General features: G+C 44.2%; 2 protein-coding genes and 1 pseudogene across 2 annotated transcripts; 1 reads left to right on the forward strand and 2 right to left on the reverse strand.

Moving 5' to 3' along the window:
• Window positions 1–4,214: 4,214 nt before the first annotated feature.
• Window positions 4,215–12,929, reverse strand: LOC131309983 (uncharacterized). Its single transcript, XM_058336736.1, has 7 exons — window positions 12,792–12,929; window positions 11,420–11,516; window positions 6,047–6,688; window positions 5,771–5,938; window positions 5,141–5,680; window positions 4,910–5,044; window positions 4,215–4,795 (listed from the first exon to the last, which is right to left on the reverse strand). The coding sequence occupies exons 2-7, from the start codon at window positions 11,474–11,476 to the stop codon at window positions 4,439–4,441; spliced, it is 1,899 nt and encodes a 632-aa protein (XP_058192719.1). The 5' UTR covers window positions 11,477–11,516; window positions 12,792–12,929; the 3' UTR covers window positions 4,215–4,438.
• Window positions 12,930–13,015: 86 nt separating this feature from the next.
• On the forward strand, window positions 13,016–15,527 carry LOC131309531 (stemmadenine O-acetyltransferase-like; annotated as a pseudogene).
• A 4,024-nt stretch (window positions 15,528–19,551) lies between these two features.
• On the reverse strand, window positions 19,552–24,422 carry LOC131309984 (stemmadenine O-acetyltransferase-like). The gene is made up of 3 exons (XM_058336737.1): window positions 23,596–24,422; window positions 20,895–21,198; window positions 19,552–20,139 (listed from the first exon to the last, which is right to left on the reverse strand). Exons 1-3 carry the CDS (start codon window positions 24,234–24,236, stop codon window positions 19,786–19,788), a joined length of 1,299 nt encoding a protein of 432 aa, XP_058192720.1. The 5' UTR covers window positions 24,237–24,422; the 3' UTR covers window positions 19,552–19,785.
• Window positions 24,423–24,460: the final 38 nt, after the last annotated feature.

Genomic DNA, 24,460 nt, shown 5'->3' on the forward strand with positions numbered 1-24,460 from the left:
GCTTCAATGATCGAACTTCCAATAGGTGTTAAGTTGCGGCCGATCGTGATTGAACAGAGGGACTTGCCTGCTTACGAGTATGTCAACGCCATTGATGATGTCGATGATGGCCTACCCTGGTACCATGACATTTGGAACTTTGTGGAGCGTGGGGAGTTTCCTACCGAGGCCACGAAAAAGGATCGGATTGCTTTGCAAAGGCTAGCTTCCCAGTACATCATCTGTGGGGGGAAGCTGTATCGAAGGTCGCACTGCGGGATGCACAAGCTCTGTGTCAACGGTGTCGAAGCAACAAGGATAATGGAAGAGGTTCACGAAGGAGTCTGCGGGCCTCATATGAGCGGCGTCATGCTCGCTAGGAAAATCCTCAGGCAGGGTTATTACTGGTCTACAATGGAGGCACAGTGCATCGACTATGTCCGGCGCTGTTACAAATGTCAAATCCACGTGAACTTGCAGCATGTCCCTCCGTCTAAGTTGTACGGCATGACTTCACCGTGGCCATTCTCTGTTTGGGGCATCGATGTTATCGGGATGATCAGACCGTCTGCTTCAAACGGCCATAAGTTCATATTAGTGGCGATAGACTACTTCACCAAGTGGGTCGAAGCTGAGTCCTATAAGATGCTGACAACGGTTCAGGTTGCTCAGTTCATCCGAAAGAACATCATCTATCGGTATGGGGTTCCTCAGGCACTCGTATCCGATAACGGAAGTCATTTCAAAGGAAGGGTTCTGGAGCTCTTCGAGGAATTTGGTATCGAGATCCACCATTCAACGACCTATCGCCCGCAAACAAATGGGGCGGTCGAAGCTGCAAACAAGAATGTCGAGATGATCATCAAGAAGACTGCAGAGTTTGCAAGGGATTGGCACGAGCAGCTGCCTCTCGCCCTCTGGGGGTACCGGACGTCTATCCGCACTTCAACTGGTGCAACTCCTTTCTCTTTAGTCTATGGAATGGAGGCAGTACTTCCCATCGAGCTTGAGGTACCGTCGCTGAGAATCATGGTCGAAAGCGGTCTGGAGGAATCTGACTGGTTAAGCGGAAGATTTGTCGAGCTGATGTTGTTTGATGAGAGAAGGCTCCGGGCTTTGTATCATGTTCAGGGTTATCAGCGTCGAGTTGCTCGAGCATTCAACAAAAAGGTGAAGTCCAGGGGCTTGGTCGAAGGAGACATGGTTACAAAGGAGATCCGGGCCCCAGTGTTCGATCCCCGCTGGAAGTTCAGGCCGAAGCGATCCGGGCCGTACATCATCAAGACCATCCTATCCGGGGGTGCTGCTAAGCTCATCGACCTCGACGGCAACGAATTCAACACCCTGGTCAACCTGGATCAACTCAAACGTTACTATCCCTGAGAGATGCTCGTTGGGTCAAAAACCACAAGGGTGGGCGATTCTAAGCAAAAGTTATAGCAGCCTGCTAGACCGAAAACCTAAGGAGGCGGTTCTAGGCAAAAATAAATAGGCAAGAGTCGAAAGCTCGCTAGGCCGAAAACCTGAAAAGGCGGTGCTAGGCAAAAGTTAGAGCGTAAAAGGAGAGGTAAAATACACGAGCGAACCTTAGCCTGAACTACGTTCTGACCTGATTCCCTGAAAAAGGGATACGTAGGCAATCTCACCTTGAGATTTGGTCACATTCCATCGAGACTTCGATCCAGGTTCGACATTTTTGGGTCAATAGCGCAGTTTGAGGAGGTCAAGCACAAGTCAAAGGCAGCACCGAAGCGAATCAGAAAGGGGGAAACCCGTTGTCTTTCAACTTTATTGCAAATTACTACTTCTAATACATAAGCTGAGCATAAAAGCCTTAAAAACAGTTGGAGCATGAAAAACAGAACAAAATGCTTAAGAAGCCTAACGGCTCGCAGTTTATTCTAAGCATAGCAGAGTGGCCCGGAGTCAGTCAATATTTTCCCTTGCATGCACATCTGCTCTCAGCCACTGTTTGTAGCGGCTCCTCAGCCCTGTTGAAAAATCCGGCATCTCAGCCTGAAAGGCTCTAAGGCCCCAGCGCCGTTGGTAACCGTTGAGTGTTTGAGCGTTGAAATTCGGGACACAAAAATCCCCAGTGCTGATGCGGTGGTTCTCTTGAGAAGCGCCCAGCTGTCGAAGAACACAGCCGGGAATGTAGAAAGTAAAGCTCGACAGTCCCGCGATCACCACCCTGTCGAACCCATCGGAGTGAATGGCCATGTCCGGGAGGTCCAGCCAAGGACACCTCCAGGCAATCTCTTCAGGCTGCATTTGCCGCATGAACTCGTACCAGCCTTCTGTGTCCATGTCAGGGTAGCGCATCTCCCTTTGATGAATCCTCTTCGGAAAGAGATTCCAGCCCACCACCGGAGGGTGCAGTAGATTCAATTTGTCCAACAGCCACAACTGCATGAGAGGAAAAGACAAGTAAGAAGTCAGATAAAACCTGAGCGAAAAGACAAGTAAGGAGCTAGGGAGCAGCCTAAGCCGAGCGTCGAGGTAAAATGAAAACGTGTGAAAAACCGAAAAAAAGTGAGCTGAGTGAGATTACCTGAAGCAAAAGCGGGCTGCCGCTGAAAACGGCCGACTGGCCCGTATACACCAAATCCAAACCCAGGAGAGTTTCCGCCAGGACCAAAGGAACCACATTTCTCCGTGCCCCCATCTGTGCATCAATGCTCACCAGTGAAGGACTAACCTGCCCGTGGGCCGGCACGAGCAGATAGGCGGCCAGCAAGCAGATTACCAAGGCGAAGCGGCGGCGTGCTTGTGCGTCATCACTATCCAAATCGCCGTCCGGGCTGTACATTTCGATCAGCCGCATGATATTCATTTGGCCACCCTCGAGGATAGTACTCGCCAGGCCCCGGGAAATGTTGAGTGAACTGGCCAACAGTTTAGGCATGCTCGCTTGGTAGGGCGGAACTACAAGCGTAGGGGACGAGAAGGTCCGAAGGTACGCCTGGAATTCCTCGACAGTGGGGCACATGTCGTCGTCGCCAAAGCGAAAGACATGAACGTCCGGATCCCAGAATCTGAGAGCAGCCTGCAGAAGTGCTGGGCGGAGTGGCACATGTCGAAGAAAGCGGAACGAGGCAAGGCCGTGGTATTGAAAATTGAGCCAGTCAACGCTTAGAAATTGCGCTAACCAGGGCCTAAGTAAAGTTGGGAGGGGGTTATCCATGGAAGATGTTGAGGTGTACTGGGGAAAAGGGGAAGCGATGCAGTTCTGGAGACTACAATACCTATGCCTCAGCTTTATAGGCCTTTGCCTTGCCCTTTCATCACCAACAAACCATCAAAGCATCATGCTAGCTTCCAAACCTCTCCTCTGCAAAGGACACTGTCCCCTGAGAACTCAGAAACCGTGTGCAAACCGTGTGGGAGTAAAAACAAAATGGCCCCTGAAAAAGGACAGTGGGTCAGTCAAGTGGATCTGGCGTTCAAGAACCTGGCGTACGCTAGTTTATAACTGGCGTGTCCGTGTCCCCCACTTACTGGCGTACGAGCCTCAATTTCTGGCATACGCCAGTAGTTTTCACCAGAAACCAGTTTGCAGCAGCTACTGCCTCCGCATGTTCGTTTTCGATTCCGAGGCTGGTTTTGGCCGTTTGTGGGTTCCTACAAGCCATAAACACCATTTGAGACTGTGGCAAGGCGTCGGATTCTTAAAGCCATGCCCGATGAAGATTTTGGACCCCCGGTGGCCCGTTTCGAGCTAAAATCAAGGTTACGGGAGGTCAAAACTCATTTCCGGGGCTCTTGCCAAGTTTTGTCATACCATACATGTTACCTAGGCCTTATGTGACTGTGTGGGGGTGTCGGTTTCAGTCCGGGACCATATCGAGTCATCTTTGGCGTCTTATGTCCATTTTTGCGGCATTTTTAGCTTTTTTTTAGCTTTTCCCTTGCACTGGGGCAATTTTACCGGTTTTGATGGCTCATGCAAGTCATTATACATCTATGTCACCTTTTACAAAGGGTCAGTTTCTTTCCCCGGGGAGATTCTTGGAGTTCAGCTTGCCGGCGCCCAAAACTCCCGTATCCCCCGCGTGTTTGGGATACGTGTCGTATCCTAGGACTGTTCTGTCCATCTTTTCTTCGAGCTAAGTCAATTATGTGCGTATACAAGTGTCTGTTGTCGACTCAAAGTACTCATCAATGCATGTTAGATATTAGTGGATGTTTTGTTCTTTTCCTTTACCAAGTCTCACCAAAGTAATGGGGAAGCGATAAAACAGAAAATGCTTATGTTATATACGACTGTGTCCAAGTGTAACGGTAGAAATGTATCAACAATCAAAGCGGCACAACGGCCCGGGTAGGACTAAAAGTATCAGGGCACACTCACCCACAGAGTCAAGAGGCACGCAGGCCCAATCAAAAACACCAAGTATCAAAGTATCTACTCAGAACATCAAAGTATATGGCAAAACAAACTAAGGCTCGGTGGCAGCCCTCAGTCGTCAAAAAGGTCCTCCTCGTCGTCGTCTTCCTCGCTATCCTCTACCTCTCGAGGGTCTATCCGGAACCGGGGGTCGCTCGCTGAGTCAGAGTCGCTGCTGAGGGACGTCCCCTCTTCCTCTTCTTCCTCTGCCTCTTCCTCTTCTCTCCTTTTCTTCTGCGAGGGTCCCTCGGCAGGCCTCTTCTCTGCAGGCCTCTTCCTCAGCTCCCGACGGAACTGGAGCTCCTCGCTGGCCAGAGTGATTTGCACTCCCCGTTCCACCCTTACCGCTGGCCGGGAGGAGCTCGAAGCTGCCTTCTTTGCTGGGGGAGGCCGCACGCTTTTCCTCCTAGGAGCCGCCCTAGCATGTCCCTGCATAGTCATTCAATTCAGTTAGCATACATTGTGCATATTGTATATATCGAAATGCTGAGTGCATGAAACGTCAAAAGCAATTCTGGTCAAAAGAAAAAGGAAAAGTTATACCTGAGGCTGCTCAACGGGAGCTAGAGCTGGTGGTGGGTACTGCAACTGCAAAGGGGCGCCGTCAGCTATCCTGTGGAACTCTTTCTCCATGGCCTTCATCAGGAGAGCTGCCTCCCGTACCCATTCTATCGGAGCCTGCGGCATATTTTGGGGGCAAAATCAGAATACAAGCCAAGTGTACGTACTGAAAGCGAAATACGGGAACTACAAAGGGATAAAGGAATGTCTTACCGACCCTGTGATCTCTGCTGGGTCTGTCCTGGCAGGCTCGAACTGAACTACGGCCTCCTCTCCTTTGGCGTCCCGCACAGCTAGGGCCCAAGACAGCCGAGGCAGCCCGGTCGCTGTAGCATAGTCGCTCCTCTCTCTCGGGCGAGCTGCCTCGCTCTCTCGGCTCCGCCTCTCCTCGCCAGCCTCAAGCGCCTCGCTCTGCACGGCAACATGCTCCAGCACTCCAAGCGGCCTAGCCAAGCGCTGCCTCCGGTAGACAGCATAGTCGCGCCCAGGCCTCAGAAAAGCAGCAAGCCCGGCCGGAACAGTGAAACGCCTTAGCTCGGCCAGCGTGTACTTGTCTGTATGAGAAGCGTGAGGCGGCAGTGGCCCAGGCACCTGGTACTCAAGAGAGCCCAGTGACTGCCGTGCCACCCGGTCACCCAGGTACCACCGCCACCCGAAAGCGGACTCCAACAGCACCCGGCTCGCCGTCACCACCCTGCTCTGTGCTAGGTACTCAGGCTCAGGCTCGGCGCTACTCCACGAGTTCCAATCTACCTGCAGGACAACGGCACAGATTTTAAAGCATCAGCGACAGCATTAAAGCAATTCTGAGGGACAGGATGATCAGTTTGGCATGCTACACACCTGAGTACCCGACAGCTCGTCCAGGTACGACTGGAAGGCTAGGAGGCTCCCTCTCGACTTCTTCTTGCCGCTGTACATGGGACCCCAGATCATGGCACGAGGGAGCATCCTCAGGTTCGGGCACTTATTCTCCGGCGGGTACATCTTCAGCACCTCATAGGCCCACAGCTGCAAATGGTCAGACAATCAAAGCATCAGAATACAGTTCATATGCAAATCAAATACGAGTGCAAGGAATGGAAAAGCGGGAAGTAAATGACAGGCTTTATTTCTTACCTCCCACACCCTCCAGTAGCCGGCCGTCGCCTTCTTTCCACGAGAGAACGCCCCTATAAAGCCATAGCAGGTGCCCAGGGCTGCTCTTCCCCAGTCAAACCTCGAGGCTGCGCTTAAGTCATAGAGAGCCGGCAAGTAGGATAGGTGCATCGTGGATCGCTTGTTCGGGTACAATGTAGCCCCGAACAAGTACAGCAAGTAGGCCCTCGCCATCTGTTCCGCCTCCAAGTCTGACTCCGGCTCTCTCCCATGCAAATACCGTTTGAACTGGTCATAATGGACGGTCTCCGCCTCACCCGCCGGCGCCTGCCCCAAAAACCATGCCAGAGCCTCGGGATCCCTGTGAATCTCTGAGTCGAGCGGGATAGGCTCTCCCCCTACCCTCAGGCCAGTGAGCGCTGCAAAGTCAGACGGAGTCACTGTCATCTCCCCAATCGGCAAGTGAAAGGTGTTCGAGGAATCCCACCACCTTTCGGCCAGCGCTGTCAACAAAGCGTGGTCGCTCTTCACGGCCGTCAGCGTGAGGATAAACGGCCGGAACCCCGCCGCGTCAACCAAGGCCTTGACTCGCTCGGGCAAGCTCCTGTACAACTCAAGCGAGCTCGCTGGACCTCCATGGCCCCGAGTGCTGGCCGCCCCCCTCTGCACAACAAAGACAGGCAGCAGAAAGAATTTCATTAGTAATTGCAATCCGAACAGTTAGTCGAATTCAGAATATCAAGGGGTGACTCTACAGTCGAAACAGGTATCATAAAGGGCGAACAAAGCTACCGGGCACTTGTAGTATCCTATCCAGTTCTGCTATCAGTCGAATCAATTCAAAGGTATTTTTCAGTCGAGTTTCGGGCTCCGAAGGCTTTATTTCTCTTGAGGCACACCTCTCGGTCGATTTCACGAGTATTCAGTTTATCAATATGGTCGATTCAAGCTATTGGGCACTCCATCCGGGCGTTCGACGTGTCATGGCAATCTACTTAGTCGAATTCAAGTTCAAAGGATAGTCTTATTGATCAAGGCAGCTTATGGTTCATTCAAGTGGGGCACCAACGATTTTGTCGAAATCAGGGGCATTTTTCGAATCGATTCAACTACTTCAAGTGTTCTATCATTCAAGTTAAGTTTCAAAAGTCGAGGCATGCTATTCAAAGTTCTACTTTCTCGATTAAGTTACAGTTCAAGGTTCTAGCCTACATGCATTACAGTTCAAGCTACAGCAGTTCAAAGCTACGTATTGCTACAAATGACAAAGCATGAAGTACTAAGACAAGTTCAAAAGAATACCTGTGCCCAATCCACGGATAAGTGCCTCTGTGGGTCTTTCAGAACAAGCTCTGCGTCGTAGCTCTCCCTCAAAGGTGCGAGGCTCTCGACCCCAGATGGGATAAACAGGTGCGGCTCGGGCAAAGTATACGTGGCCACGTCAAACTTCGCACGGGGGGCCAGCCGTATGGACTCTGCAAGCGTCACCGCCCGCTCAAAGGACCACACCTCCCCCTGAGCCTCCTCCGCTGACTCGGCCTCGCTCACGAAGGCCTCCTCCTCGGCCCTGGCCCTCTCGGCCTCCTCCCTCAGGCGCTCCTCCTCCTGCGCCCTCTCAACCTGCCGGGCCCTGTCCTCCCGCGCAGCCAACACAGCAGCCACTACCCCCGGGTTCTCCTGGAGCAACCGGCCGAGTTCTTCCTCGGACACAAACTCGGCAAAATCCCCTCGAGTGATGGGTACGTGTGCCGAAGACCCCACTGCAGGCCGGAACTCAGCCCCTTCCACGGGTACCTCTCCGGATGCGCCCTCCTCAACCACGGGACCTTTGCCCCTCGCCGGATCTCTCACCGGCGCTTCCGGCTGGCCGCCATCATCACCGTCATCACCACTGCCACTGCCACTGCCGCCGGCTCCAACCGAGCCCAGACCCGTGATCACTAAGCCCTCTACCCCACTGCTTGGATCCAATCGACGAACCTGTGGACCCACTATCACAACAGAACCTGGTGTACGCCTCATCCCTCCTAGCGTACGCCCCTCCTCGCCACCAACCACCTCTTTTGCATGGCCATCGCCGCCGCTCAAGCCGCCAGAAACCCCTACACCAGTCGCCGACGAGGCTTCGCCTGGCGTTTGATCGTCGATTTGAGGGCCCTCGGGCTCGCCCCTTGGTCGAACTTCGTCACCACCACCTCCATCACAGCCATTGCCCCCATTGTCGCCTCCGGTTTTTGCCATGGATGAGTGCGGGTAAGTCTTTTTGCGAGAAGGATGAAAGATTGAGGAGGAGATTGAAGGTTTGAGAGTTTTTTTTGGGATTTGGAGTTCGAAACTGAACAAATGGCGGTTTCTGCACTGTTTCGGCAACTCATACGACGTAAGAGGGCGATTGGGCCGGATCTGGGCCGGGTTTGGGCTCGGATCTGTGCAGAAAGTGGCGCACGCCAGTATTACGCTACCGTACGCCAGTAAGTCCTGGGCCTCAGGCCCAATTCACACTGTGTACTAGATTTCATCCTCAAATGAAAAGCCCAACTCATTCTGGAAAGTTTTGGACCCATCCCCAAGCAGAGGCCTGTCCAGTTTCAAATCAACGACGATTTATCCGTCCAAGTTCAAATCAACGACGGTCCACCCGTCCAATTTCAAATCAACGACGATCTATCCGTCCAAATTCAAATCAACGACGATCTATCCGTCCAGTTTCAAATCAACGGCGATCCGCTCGCCCTATTTCAAATCAACGACGGTCCACCTGTCCAATTTCAAATCAACGACGATCTATCCGTCCAATTTCAAATCAACGACGATCTATCCGTCCAAATTCAAATCAACGACGATCTATCCGTCCAGATTCAAACCAGCGACGATCCATTCGTCCAAATTCAAATCAACGACGATCTATCCGTCCAAATTTCAAATCAACGACGATCCATTCGTCCAAGTTCAAATCAAAAACGATCTATTCGTCCCACAATCTGCTTTCCCCAACAGAGTCGATGCTTTTGCAAAAGGATCATTCCCCAGGAGAGTCCACATTTCTATGATCTGTCTATCAAAGACAGCGAAGCAGCGGTCTATCTGCCCCGACGTCGAATCAAACAGGTTCTTCAAAATTCTTGCATTCTGGATAGCCTTGAAGAGGGTGTCTAGGAAACCTTTGACGTTACTTGTCTCCAGTCAATGGTGCATCAAGTGTCGTCAAAGGGGGGCTTCTGTAGACACCCCATTCTGGACTGTCCAGATAACGTTATTTGTCGATCTTTTATCCCCCCAATGATGATTAATGGTCGAAAACAGTCTTAAGGACAAAGGTGTGGTTGAGCTTTGAGCGTCCCAAGCCTCTTTCAAACTCATATCAAACCCTTCAAGCCAGAGCCAAACAGCCCCAGCAAAACCAAACTGGCTTACGCCAGTGTCCTGGAGGCGTACGCTAGTTATCTGCCACATGTCAGTCATCGACCAGTGGCCCAGCTTTTACTGGCGCACGCCAGTTAATAGTGGCGCACGCCAGTCAAACCCAGTCAAATCAACTTTATTCAGCCACTTGGGCGGGACTTTTGTGCCACCCTGACGTCGGCCACAGTAGCCCCTGATGATTATATCGGCCAGGCCCGCTCCCCCTCTCTCCTACACCCCCCATCAACTAGTCCCATGCATTTAATGCATGGGAAGGCTATCTTCTTGACCTAAGCCAGCCAAACAGGCCTTAGCACCAGACTGATCTCAGTCTCTCTCCCCTATAAATACCCCCCTTGCATTCATTTGCAAGGGGTTAGCATCATCAAGAAGCAAAAGCTCCCCTCTCCTCTCTTCTTGCTTTCTTCTTCTTCTTCCATTGAAAGAGAAAGGAAAGAAGCCTACTTCCATATACCTCCACTGATATCCAGTCACTATACAACATCCATCTTCAACCATTTAGGCTCTAAACCACCTTCAAACTTCAACACCCAAAAGGTATACCACCTTTGTATTCCTTTCTGTTTTCGGCCCCTGAGGGGAACCAGCAAGGCCCAGGCTGGTAAACAATACTAGTCCTGGCCTTGAATTGGTAAAAACACAATAATCGTATGAGACGATACATGGCGCACGCCAGTTTTTACATGCCGTACGCCAGTCATGGCAGTACTAGCACAATTGGCGTGGGGATCATGGATCGTCATTTCTGCTGTTTTATCTTTCTATCAATCACCCTTGCATGCTAAATAACCAGTTTACTATTTTCTGTATGTTTAGAACTGTTTAGATGAAGGTTATTGCTTGTTCTTTATCTGATTAGAAGGCCTCTGGGATCCTTCTGATCATGTTCCAGAGCCGAGATGATGCAAAAGCCAAGCACTGGATTAGGGTTAAACGTGCGTACGGCAGTCCATGACTGGCGTACGGCAGTTAAAGCTAGGATCCAGTGGTTGGCCCTTGCATCTTAGTTAGTCCTGGCCTCCTTCCTGTCCCCACTCTGTTTAGGGGGTTTTCTGTCTTTTTCCTTTTTGTTGGCTTCAAGCCATTTCATCCGTCTGTAAATATGTACATCCTGCTTATTTCAACTGCATGGTTTGTCCTGGGTGTCCGCTGGTCCTTTTCCAGAGCCCAGAGGGTTGCAAACAAAGACTGTGAAACCAGATAAGTGGAGTACGCCAGTCTTGCTGTGGTGTGCGCAAGTCTAACCAACATGCAGTGGCTCGACCAGTGCATGCTGGTAGAACTTGCTCATGCCCCTTGCGGGGCAGCGTACTGCAATTTGTCCAGTTTGCTCAGTGCTTGTTCTCAATCTATATTTAGCATTGCAATCAAGCCATCCATAAAACATTTTGCCATACAAACTGCAACTTGTTATAGTGCTTTAATCCCCATTATCTGTTCCCCCACCCTACCTGGCTAAAAAATGATCAAATGAGAGAAAAATGCAAACGTTTTGTAAAATGCCCGACTAGAGACCGATCTCCGGATTGGGCGAGAGGGGTGCCATAAAACCCTTCCCCTCTCGTAACATGGCTCCCGAACCTCAGATATCGAAGGTGACGACGGACCGGTCTACGCCTTTTTCAAAATCAAACAAACGTGGCAAAACGTTTTCGAGTTCGGTTCCTTGGGTGCTCTCACCGTTAAAACCCGAGTGGCGACTCTGAATCGAGGGGTTTCGCCGCGCTCCAAACAAAAAGGGCCGCACCCCATTTTTCACAAAAGCAAAAATTTCCGGGTAGCGTGCCCACAGATACAAGCCCTTGTGGCATGGGCCCCTGTACAGAACCTTGAGAGTTTGCTTGTCTTGAATGACAAGACCATGTGAATCAAAGATAAGAAAGCAATGATTATCCTTGGCAAATTGATGTACAGAGAGAAGATTATGAGTAATTTGTGGAGTGTGCAAAATATGAGAAAGCTGAAAATTACCTTGAGGAATAGGGAGAAGCCCTTGACTAGTGTGAGTGACAGGCAGTGTATGTCCATTTCCAACTAATACACCTTCTTGGAGAGCTGTTTGCTGAGTCTGAGCAAGGTTCAGATTCTGCAGATTGTTAGTAATATATGATTCGTTGCTCCACTATCAAAGTACCAAGGTTGAGAGGAAGAACTAGCAGAATTATTAGCACAATATATTGATGATGGTGCAGAACTTGAGCCATATAAACATGATGTAGTTTGAGGCAACACATAATTCTAAGGAAAACCAACATAAGAAGATTGATAAGGCACCACATAGTTTTCTGTAAGGCCAGCAAAAGTAGGATGTGAATGTACGTGAGACGGTGGTGGTGCAGGGAAAGAGGACTGCATAGATGTCGGCATTGGAACCATAAGAGGTGCAGGCCTGAAACTACCATCTGATCTGGAAAATCTTGAAAATTGTGAAACAGGTCTTGGACCCTGAGGAAAATTCTGATAAACTGATGTGTTAACTGGATGAAAACCAGGATTCATGAAGACATCCATGGATAAGACTGAGTTGAGCCGGCAAAACTCCTCCATGATGAACCAGACATGTCAAATGGCATAGTTGGAGGTCTATAGTAACAGTAGTTGGTGGAATGGTTTGTTCTACCACAGATCTCACACAGATTTCTAGGAATTTGTGAGCCTCTAGTTCCTCTTCCTCTGTTAAAATTCCTGAAGTTACTTGGAAAATACTGATGTTGAGGTGTTGACGGAGGAAAGGAAGCAAACTGATTATATCCAACTCCTAATGACTGAGAAGGTTCAACATGAGGTTGTGTGACAAGTGTATGAGTAGCAGATGACCCTGGGGGAGTATTACTTAGAGACAAATTACTATGATAAGCCACCAAAACAGTACTGTGAACATCTATCTCTGAAGTTGCCTTACTTAACTGTTTCTCTTCACCTTTCATCATGGTCACAAGTTCAGCAAAGCACACACTGTGACCTCTAGTACGAACTGCTCTAACAGCAATTCTGAGTCCATTAAAGACGACAGGTAAACCTTGTAAGGCACGAAAAACAAGCTCATCATCATCTACTGGACTACCAGCTGCAGCCAATTTTTGAGCCAAGTCTTGAATATTGTCAATATAGGCCTCTATGGTGGATGTTTTGGACAAATTATACAACTGATCTCTAAGTTCTTGAACATGCGTCTCAGATGAGAAGTTATATCTATTCGATAAGGATTCCCACACTTGGTGAGCAGTTCGAAGCCCTAAAACATAAGGTAGGGTTGCTTGGGACAGTGATGCAGTGAGACACGATTTAAGTAGCGAATCAATTAAACGCCAGAGAGAATATGCAGGATTCAGAGTAAGTTCACCTTCGGCATTACGAGTCTGAGGTGCGGGAACGGCAATAGATCCATCGAGGTAACTATAGAAGCCATTTGCATCCATAACGTTCTCGACTTGAACTCGCCAAAGAGAATAATTGGAGCCATCCAACTTGATGTTGACAAGAGAGTGAAAATTCGACACAAGGAATGCTAACGCTGGAGGTAAGGAAACTGTTGTTGTAGTTGAAGTTGTAGCTGAAGTCGAAGCCATGGAATCGAAGAAATTGTTGTAATTGATGAAGATTTCTGGAGGATTGAGTGGACTGTTGTCTCAGAATCGAAGGAATCGTTGTAATTGATGAAGATTTCTCAGGATCGAGTGGACTTTCGTCTCAGAATAGCTTTGATACCCATATAGAAAGTAACAAGAAGTAGAGAGAGGAACTCAAGAACTAGTGAGAGAAAGAAGGAAGGGGAAATCTTTCTTTGTATTCTATTTTCTCTGATCTCTCAATTACAGGGAACTGAGCATATATAGTGCTCTGGGATTGCACGATGATCCCATTCTGTTACAACACCAACTGGCAAAACTAATACAAGAGCAAACACTACCTAAACCGTCTTAACCAACTAACCCTTTCTCTAACAAACCTAACTGACTGACTAACTGAACCATTAGTGTGCTTTGACAGCATTGATGATATTAAAGTCAAGACCCTTAAAAGAATCGATCGACTAAAAAGTTCTCTATCCGAGATATTATCAAGGTTTTACCCCCTAGCCGGTCGTGTCAAAGAAGATCGATTCATCGAGTGCAATGATACCGGTGTTTACTACACGGAAGCTGAAGCCATATGCCAGCTATCACAATTCCTCGCCCAACCCGACCCGGCCAAGCTCAACAAGTTACTTCCATGTGAGCTTGAGGATTCAGGCGATTTGCTATTGGCAATTCAAGTCAACATATTCGACTGCGGCGGGATTGGTATTGGTGTCTGTTTTTCACACATAATTATGGATGCAATATGATTGTCACGTTTATGAACAGTTGGGCTGCTGTTGGCCGAGGAGACCGTTGTAATGCGGTGCTTCCTTCGTTTAATTTGGCAAGTCTTTTCCCGCCTAAAGATATATCTAATTTTAATCGGAAGGTTGGCATTGCAAAAGAGAAAATTGTGACCAAGAGGTTTGTGTTCACTGACTCAGCGATATCGGCTCTTAGAGCCAAATACGCAGCAAAACCAACTCGCATTGAGGCGCTTTCGACTTTCATATGGAGCAAATATGTTGTTGCTACCCGAGGAGTAGCAAACACTCCAAGGTATATATTGTCAGAGATTTAAAATTCTAATTATTCTATCCGATTTTGATGGTCCATTTGTTCCATAATTCTATGCGCTTATTTCAATTAATATTTCAACTTTTCAATATTTTTTGCTATTGCAATATCCTTTTAATATCGATACGCATAAGTTAGTCGAGACATCTAGTTATAAAAAAAAAAACACTTACCTTTAAAAATAACCTACACGTCATGTCACTATAAATATACTATTTCTAGAAGCATGGATATCGTGACAAGTTTACCTTTGCTAATACGGCACTAGATAAACCATCATCTAATTTTCATTTAACACACACACAAACCCATCCCTGCTGGCTCTCCAAGGAATTTTTTATTTTTGAGGTGACAGAGAAACAATTCTACAACCCAACCACTACATACACCTGACTGCGGCCTTGTTCCAATAAGAGGATTTTTTTGGATTTTGTCATTATTTAAATTTTTTTTTTTTGCGTTTGTTAGTTTTGCGCCTCACTTTTTTACTTTTCCGATACGTTTTTTACTTTTCCAATTCGTATCGGAAAAGAATCGGAAAAGTAAAAAAGTGAGGCGCAAAACTAACAAACGCGGAAAAAAAAATTGAATAAGGACAAAACCAAAAAAAGTAAAAAAAGTGGAAAAAGTTAATGGAACAGGGTCTGCGCAATCCAAAGCTCCGAGAGAGCTAGCGCAGCCACACCAGTTATTGCCCCTACTTACTGCAGGGTACTCACCCGGTAATAAATTGAACGAGGAGTACTCCCAAAATCTGGGCATCCGCCTAAACCACTGGAGCAAACCCTGGATGTGTAGCTATCCAGGGGTATTAGTTCCGCGGTTTTATTGAATTTTCATGCAATATTATTGATCTTATGGTTACTTTTCAATGTATCGTAATTTCAATGTGCAAATTCCCAACAGAGTGTACTCGGTGGTGCAAGCAGTGAACCTGCGTCCACGAATGAATCCCCCTCTGCCAGACTCCTACTTCGGCAATCTTAGCTGATTCGCAGTGGCATTCCCGTCGTTGGATACCAACGAAGAGGGGTTCGACCTCGACACCCAAATGAGGGAAGCAGTGAGAAAAATCGACCATAGTTACGTGAAGAAACTCCAAGAGGGAGACGAGCATCTGAATTTCATCAAAGGACGGGCTGAGAAATATTTGACAAAAGGAGAGGTGGATTCGTTTAGATTCACAAGCCTTTGCCATTTCCCTTTGTATGGAGCGGATTTCGGGTGGGGAAAGCCCGTTTGGGTCACCATGGCCACTTTGCCTTACAAGAATTTGACCCTTTTCATGCCTACTAGATATGGTCAAGGGGTTGAAGCTTGGATTAATATGGAAGAAAACGATATCACGAAGCTTGAAGCGGATAAAGAGTTTGTCGCATTTGTTTCTAATACTTCTTCGTTGGGTGATCGCGTTATGCTTCGGAGCTCCTTGTAGAATTTTGACACCCACACATAAGTTGCGAGTGCTAGCTTTTACTATGCACATGCACAAATAGGTAAAATTTATAAGCTTGTTACATTTGTTGTTAAATTGTCCACTGCACGGATTTTTTTTAATCAAAAGAGTACTTATTTTCTGAATTAAATGTGATATATTGTGAAAGAATGACTTGTATCGTAAAGCGAAAAATAAGTATTTAAAATATAAAAACCTTAGAGGAACAGGACGAGTGTGTTTTCACAATTTATTACTAGCATGTTTTTTAAACAGAATTGAAGTGTTAAAGCTTCCGCTACTTATTGTAAATAGACTTGCAAGATCATTTCATCTGATCACTTTGTTTTCCGGGACACACCACCACCTTGTTATTTAATCCTGCATTTTGAACCCATTGGTCAACTAATTTGTCTAAAACTTCAACCTATGGCTATGGTTCATATTAAATTTCGGTGCACGCAAATCAGTGTATAGGCGTCCGTTATTATTAATAATTTTAATATTATTTTAAAATATATTTATGAACCTTTCTATATATTTTGTGGGACTTGGAGTTGGACCTCACAAAAATACAGTGGAATGTGTTTTGAAAACTTTTTGACACCCCACCATCCACGTCCCCCGCTTTGCCATGAAAGTACAATTGCAACGGGGTTGACTTGACGCAGAAACCTTTTTCTCTTGTAGTGGAGCTATCCTAACACGTCCACTTTACATCGGTGGGGTGTCTTTTGAAGGAATGCGATTTTTGTTCATCATCCTTAAAAGAGGGTGAACGCGTTATTGGTTGAAAATTGAAATAGTGTAGATGACACTCCTGCAATACTCTTTTTGATTATTTTGTGATGGAATCCACATTATTTCAACCGATAGGAAAGAGGTTGAACAAAATTAATGCCCTGCCTTGGTTAAATTCAGATATTGTTTGGCTCACTATTTCGCAAGTTCCTTTTTTCTGTCGTTCACTATTTCGTTATATACCGAAATATCGGCTCTTGAATTATTATTTGAATATGCGGATTTTTGGAGGTCGGTCGACTTTAGCACTGAGTTTGGCACTCGATCGAATTTCTTTGTCAGTATTATGGAGTGCAGCCCAGACTAGAGCAATTTTTTATTTTTTATTTGGAGAGGCAATTAGAACATCATCAACAACAACATGAACTTAAATGGGATGATGTTACTAAGGATAAAAAGTAAAAACCGGTGGTTTGGGCCTTAGGCACTCTCATAACTCTAATCTTGTCGCCATGGCTAAACTCGATCAATTGGCGTTTTCTTAGGGAAGAGGATTCTTTGTGGGCTCAGGTTATTCGTGGCAAATACTCTAGCCCTCTTCGAAACCATTACAGCCCCTCTTTCTTGTGGCGTAGTATGTGTAAGGCATACCCTCTCATGACGGCTGGTTCTCGAAAAATCATTCGCAATAGTCAGTCTACCTCATCCACCTGTTTCCATTCGTCTTCAGTCCGCGGCGACACCGAAGCACTGAGTTTGAAATGAGTTACCAAAGCTGTACTGACCGGTATGGTGCTCCCGTCAATACCAAATCTGTGCAACATCCGCTTTAGATTGAGCTAAACAACTTGTGCATTTTGTCTTGTCCCACTGAATTTTCATGCCGAGTATCTTATATGCCTCCCCGAGATTCTTAATGTCTAAATCCTTGCTGAGCTGAGCTTTTAGTTTGTCAATCTCCAAATTACTCATACATTCAATCGGTGTGTAATCAATATATAAGAGCAAATAAACAAATGATCCATCGCAGAGATTGTGGAAGTAAACAAAATGATCAAATTGACTTATTGTGTACTTTTTCTCTTCATTATAAACCGATCAAATTGAAATACCACAAGGTTGGCAATTGTTTCAACCCATAGGCTTTCAGAACTGTACCTCCATCGGAGACTTCCCTCCGATTGCTGCAGACGGTAAACGGTTGACAAGATGGCATATATTTGACAGCCTCACCTCAGAATGTCTTGCTAAGCCAGACATTAGACAACATGCACCGAGTTTTCTCCCCTAAAGTTCCGACTATCTCCTCCTCTTGTCAGATTAGTAGACTTGTTGAAGGTGTAACTAATTATTTAGCTTATCAATGGATAAGCCGATAGATTAGTAGACTTGTTTAAGGTAACATATTTAGTTTATCAATAGGATTAGCCAATAGAACAGTAGACTTGTTGAAGGTGTGACTTGTTTAGTTTATCGATCGATTATTTTTCTTATTTTATCAATAGATTTAGTTTATCGTAAGAACAATAGATTATTGATCTGGTTTTACTTTTTTGTCAGTATTCATTGAACAAAGAAAAAGTTTACGTACTAATGACGTTAAGATTCTAAATAATACTTCTTTATGTCTTAATTTTTTTCCAACTCGTGCCACTTTTTAGATCAACAAATGAAGTAATAATACTTCCGTGCATAATTTTTTTAAACTTTCTATGCGTCTCTAGCTCGTCGATCACTCTTCGATTCATCATCTTCCATTAGTTCCCTGGAATATCTCTTGCTCAATAGGTTTGAACATGCTCTTCTTCCGATTTCTGGTGTGATTTTGGTTGCTATAAATTAGAGTCAGAGAAAGTATAGGGCTTAAAACATGCATCAAATCCATCTTCTTCCCTCTTCTTTTGCCTCTTTGAGGTCTTCGCCCTCTATGGAATCTCTTGCTTCTATCAATTTTTGCAAGCCCCTAGAAGATTACCGATACTGTACACGGACGTACTTTCAAAAAAATTTAGATTTGATACAGCGGTGCAATTGAAAACACTCAAAACCGTTAGATTTAGTTTCTTTGGCTTGAATCACAAGCCCTATATATAAGTTTTGTTCACTAGCTTCTGCCCGAATTGCAAGTTCTTGATGATTCTTTTTTGGGTAAATCAATTTGAAATAGAAAAAAAAATGAAATCAAGTTCTTGTATTTTTGGAGTTGTGAATGAAAACTGACTAGGTCAAATGCTCTCTTTTTTTGTCCTTTGATGTTTTGGCAAGTTATTTATGCTAGGTGTTGTAAACAAAGGTAGTTGAAGAAATTGATATTTGTCCATCTATAATTTGTGGTATTTGAATATGTAATAACGTTATTTGTCATCATAATGGGATTAGGCCCCATTCTATGGTTATCTATTCGGAAATTGTTGAGGCTAAGGCCCCGTCCTTCCATCAACTTGGTGCAAATCAAGCCAGAAATATTTATTTTCATACACTAGGTGAGGTTCTTAACAACCCAATTATGACCAAAGGCTGGACTCCTTATTGGGTGATGACCTTTTGTTTGACAATATCATTGACAAAACGCATATTCTTTTGTATTTATTTTTATCGAGTTGTAATTTTATCATTTTTCCCTAATTAGCTAGTGAGTCTGTATAAGAATAGTGTAGAAAGAATCATGTTCATGAATTTGAGAGTGAGTGAATCAATGATCAAAGGCGATCTAAACAATCGGTTTCAAAGGTGATCAATCAGAATTAGACCGAATGATCGTTTATCAATTGTTCATCAATCAAAACCTCATGTTTAGTTGAGACGGAAATTGGGACTAGATAGATTGATTGATTGACCGATCAATCTGAGTCCTCATTCATACTGGATAAAGCAAGCCCATCCAAAACGGATTAATTGGTTCTCTCCAAGATTCCATCAGCTTCATAAGGATAAAGGGGTGCCCAGCGGATGGTTCAATCCGTTCAAACCGCTCAAACCAACCAATTTCTTGCAACCAAACTGATCCAACCTAACTAACGGACGGTTTGCGGATGAACAAACAATCCGTGACGAGCGGATCAATTCCAAACCGAACCGAACCGCCCAATCCGTAGTTTACTAGTATATAATCCACCCAATTAACCAACCAATCCGCAACCGAACCTATCCATTCAAACATACTCATGGACGGTTGGCAAATGGAGAAAACGACAATCCGCCTTGAGCAAATCTGATCGGGAACAGGGCCAATCCACGGGCAGCCCTAGTCCGATAAAGCTTGCACAAAATTAATGGTGAACAAACTTAACTTCACACAATACCTTAAAAATCCCTTATTCGATCTTCTTCTTCTTTTTATTTTTTTTACAATTTGGAATATTTCACACTTGTACGTCTGATTCTATGTCCTTTATTTTCGGTCCCAGATGTAATTGTCCATCGGTACCAACGCATCAATATATAAGCAAAAACCACACGATATGCAGTGAAATCTTGAAAACACTTCGATACATGAGCTAGCTAGCTAACCCCTTGAATTTTGATCAATCAGCACCCTTGGTTGGCGAAACAAACGCAAGCAACTCCTCGTCTGCTTCGAATTTAGCCATGTCCTCCGCCTTCAAATTCACCCACGCCTCGATACCGTCGCCCGAATGCGTGTCCATGAAAACAACCAGGTTCTTGAACGGCATCGGAGCTGTACTAACCCACACCGGCTTCCCCCACCCAAAATCGGCATCGTACAAAGGGAACCTGCACAAGCTAGTAAAGTTCAACGAGACCATCTCCCCCTTGGTGAACATGGAGGCCCTCTCTTTCAAAGTGTTCAAGTGGTTATCGCCCTCGCCGAGCATCCGTACATACTCTTCGTCGACTTTCCTTATCACGCCTCTCATCTGCAGTGGCGTAACCAGAAATTTGAACCAATTATAAGGGGACAATCCATATACGCAATGTTGTTATGCAAAATATACAAATTATCTTTCCTTTTTTTCTTATGAATCTGATAATAAACATTGATTTTCTTTGAACTATTTCTTCAACATATATTCCTATTTCAAAAGTCTTTAACTATCCCATTATCTTTAAATAGCTATGAAAAAAAAAATTCTTACATAATTTTATATAAATTTATAGTTTCTGCACGTAAAAAATTAATTCAATTATTAGTTCTAAACGTACCATATTCAAAACAAAATAAATGAGTTATTGAAAAATTTAGGAAGATAGAAATAAGGGAGAAGGTGAAAATGAACCTCCATAAATACATGGTAGTTTGGAGGCAAAATTTCAGTGAATAGAGGTTTGCTTATGAATAATGATTTGATGTAAAATGATCTATTCTATCAATTGAAAAAAAAAATGTTTGCTTATGAATAATTAATTATTTTGTGGTCCTTGGCATCGCACGTGGTACCCCATGCAACACTGTTCTCTACCACATATTCATGTGAAATAAGTCCCACATGAGTATGTGACGGAAAAAGGCGTTGGAACACTATGTGGCGATGTCCCTAACCGCTCAATAATATTTTCAGTGCTATTTTAAAATTTTCAATAAATTTTTCACAGAAACACACACAAAAAAAATATCCAAAAACCAGTGGGAGCCCGTGCCCCATTGGTCCCTCACTAGCTCCGCTGCAGTCACCTGGTTGACAATCTCGTAACACTTCGGTCGGCCGTCGATCATCGATGGCACCGTTATCGCGATCCGGCTGATGTTGCCGAAGTAGTGGTCGGGGAGAGGAGGATTGGCCCTCGTGCGCAAGTTAACGGCGTGGAGAAGGGTGTAGATTTTGTTGGGGTCGTTTTCGGTATGGGCGGAGGCCATGAAACGAGTCCATACGAAGGCGGAGAGGGCTTCTATGCGGGTCGGGCGTTTCGGATCAGGGCTTGAATCGTCAGTGCACTTGTCTATGAGAGAAGAGATTTTAGAGGCAGCGAACACAAACCTGTTGGGATTTTTAGACAAGGGTTAAAGAGAAAGTTATGCTCAATTATAAATTCATAGCATCATAAATAAATAAATAAACCGGAAAATCAAATTGCCATGTGCCATTTCTGGATTGAGAAGGGCCCAAAAATGACCCGAATAGAACGGACCGGTCTCTATAAGATCCCACTCCAATAGAATAGAAATTATGAAAAACAAGATCAATTATGTTGAAAAAGATATAAAGCTAATAGCATGGTAGACTTGTTGAAGGTGTGACTTATTGTTCTTGTATTACTTTTTTTAATTATCAATGCGATATGAACCCAAAAGTAAAACAATAGTCTTAGAATTTATTGAAGGAAGAAAAAGTTAGCCCCAAGGGTTAGGTCAGTTGGTTGGTGGGTTTACTCCACATAAAACTGACTAGAGTTCAGTTTTTATAATTAGGTCATCAAAAAGAAATTAATTTATTACGAATCCCATAGTTCCGGTGTGGATGGTTTGTCTTTGAACGAAACAAGTAATAGGATTAGTCAATATGCATGTAATCTAGTTCAAACACCTTTGACCGTTGAAAGAAAGAAGAAGTAAAAGTTTACTAATGACGTAAAGATTATAAACTAATAAAGTAATACTCCTTCCGTCTTAATTTTTTTTTCCCAAATCATGCCCATATTTTAGCAATTGCCTAGTTAATGGATTATGTCCTCCATTCAAAGATAAAAAAGAAATCGTGCCACATTTTAGATCAACAATTCAACAAATGACCCATGGTGAGCTCTTATTCATCTTGAGATTTGTTTGACTTCACCTAAATTATGGGATTTCTTTCGGGAATGAGATTCTTTAAATTATAGTATTTGACGTTAACTGTAGACCAAGAATGGAGGCAATAAAATATTTTATAGTTTTGTGGTTCATTTCTATTTTTTAAGTATTGGTTGTTGAAATTAAGACAATAGCATTAATTGTACCATTAATTGCAACTTATTTAAACTGGAAATGTTACCTCAATAATGCTAGCGAGACAACACTCTACCATAACACCAATCACATCTGTCTACGTGGTATTGTATAATTCGTAATGAGAGAACAATTATTTTGAAATTACTCTGCACCTACCAATCATGGAGAGCTACTTAGGCAAGTATAGTAGATGTTGTGGTTGACTATTGTGTCCCAGCAATATTATTGGTGTTAGAGTATCCATAATACTATAGTCAAAAGTAAAATATTTTTAAAGTTAACAATATTGGTGCAAAATATGGCTCACAATCCTATAATCAAACTTAACAACCTCTTTAGAAATAATCAAATTTTGGGTTTTGGATAACCAAAACTAACAACATTTTGACAATAACTAAATTTAATAGACCATACATATTCTCAATCAAATACACTAATTATTATACAAAAATGTCTCATCTCTCTTTCTTTTCAAACAATATTTTCGAAAAAAAAATTATTTTACTAAAGAAAACAGTTTTTTAGAAATAGTTTTTTTTCCAAAAAAAAAAGTTTCAAAAACTATTTTCTATTTCTAGTAAATAATTTTTATTAGTTTCAAAACTATTTTTAGAAAAATTATTTTCTACTACTCACAATTTTTAGTTTTTTGCAATTTGAAATATAATGTGATAAATTTTGGTTACCTAATTTTGATTATGCCATTGGAGACGTCTATATTGTTAACCGTAACGATCTCTTAAATGAATAATCAAAAGCTGATGTAGCAACTTTTAGTTATCAATTTTTGATTATAGCATTATGGATACCCTTACGTTCACCTTATTCTATTTTAACACAAGGACTATTGTGGGGGAGGTTTGGCCAACTTTTTTTTTTTATCTTTCTTGATCTATTGTTAATTTTGTGTTTGATCTTTTTGAATTAAACATTCGTACAGTTATTTAAAAAGTATGAAACTATGATAAAAATCTTCAATTGTTAAACTTGTGTTTGATCTTTTTGAATTAAACATTCGTAGAGAAATTTAAAAAAGTTTGACACTATGATAAAAATCTTAAAAGAATTTAATAAAGACAAAAACTATTAATAAAACATTGACGAATTATTCATATTGTTTTTTCTGTTTTTTGAATTTTTTTTTCAAGTTTGCTTCATTGTGTTTTTATTTTGTTGTATATATATAGTTCAAAAAATAGAACTATGGTAAAACTAAATAGCTCGCCCTTTTAATTTTAAAACTACAACCCAAAAATAAAAAGAGCAATATATGATGACCATGTTTGAGTACCACATTGTGGATATCATGTTGATACCAATTCAATGGTTTTACTTCACATGATACCCAAAATTTGGTACTCATAAACAGTCAACAAAGCAATTTTTTTTTAATTGGCCATGCATAGTCATCAAAGCATTAGTGAAATATAAAAGAAAATATAAAAACCTCTTGGTCACAATCGGGTCCTTCACCATCCCAGTTCTGGGGTTAAACCCCGCCATCTCCCTCGGCGGGAACAGGTCCGCCCCGTCCAGCCAAGGCGACGCCACATCGCCATCCCCCCCACGGCCAGCCGCCGCCCAACAATTCATAAAGAAAATAGACGCAAACCCATCAGCCACCTTATGAGAAATAGCCAGAGAAACCACCACACCCCCACAGTCGAAAAAATTCACCCTAACGGCCAACGGTACATCTCCAACATCTCCAAATTCGCACGGAAGAAACTTAATGAACTCGGAAGGGCTCGGGTCGGAAATAAGGTCCGACAGCCGGCAGTGGGACCGGGCCTCGGTGTAGGGGACCCCGGCGTCGGAGCAGTCGACGTGGATGTTGTTTACGACGCGGCCGGCGAGTGGGTAGAACTTTGTTAGGGTCTGGGAGAGGGAGATTTTGAGGTTGTTGGATTTGTGTTCTTGAGTGAAGCTGGAGGTGGCGGCCGTTTGGGGGTAGAAGAGGAGGAGAGGCATGAAGACTGGGGGAATGACTTGGTCGAGGAACGAGAGGCGGTAGTGGCGGAGGTGCGGTGGCGTTGGGGTGGAGGGTTTTATGGTGTCACTGCTTATGACTTCCACTTCAACCTTCATTCTCTCTCTCTCTCTCTCTCTGTGTAGTAGTAGAGTACGATATATGTGTGCAAACAATGTGTGCAAACAATGCAGACTGTGGGATGGATACTTATACGGGTAGGAGTGAGTACACGAGGTGGTATTGAATAGAAATTTTGGTTAATAAAATTCAATGTCAGAGTTTAGTGTGAAATACACAAGCATTGAAAAGTATTGCATAGAAATTTCGGGAAAGTAAATAT

Source organism: Rhododendron vialii, chromosome 12a, assembly GCF_030253575.1.
Source record: "Rhododendron vialii isolate Sample 1 chromosome 12a, ASM3025357v1".
Classification (NCBI taxonomy): domain Eukaryota; kingdom Viridiplantae; phylum Streptophyta; class Magnoliopsida; order Ericales; family Ericaceae; genus Rhododendron; species Rhododendron vialii.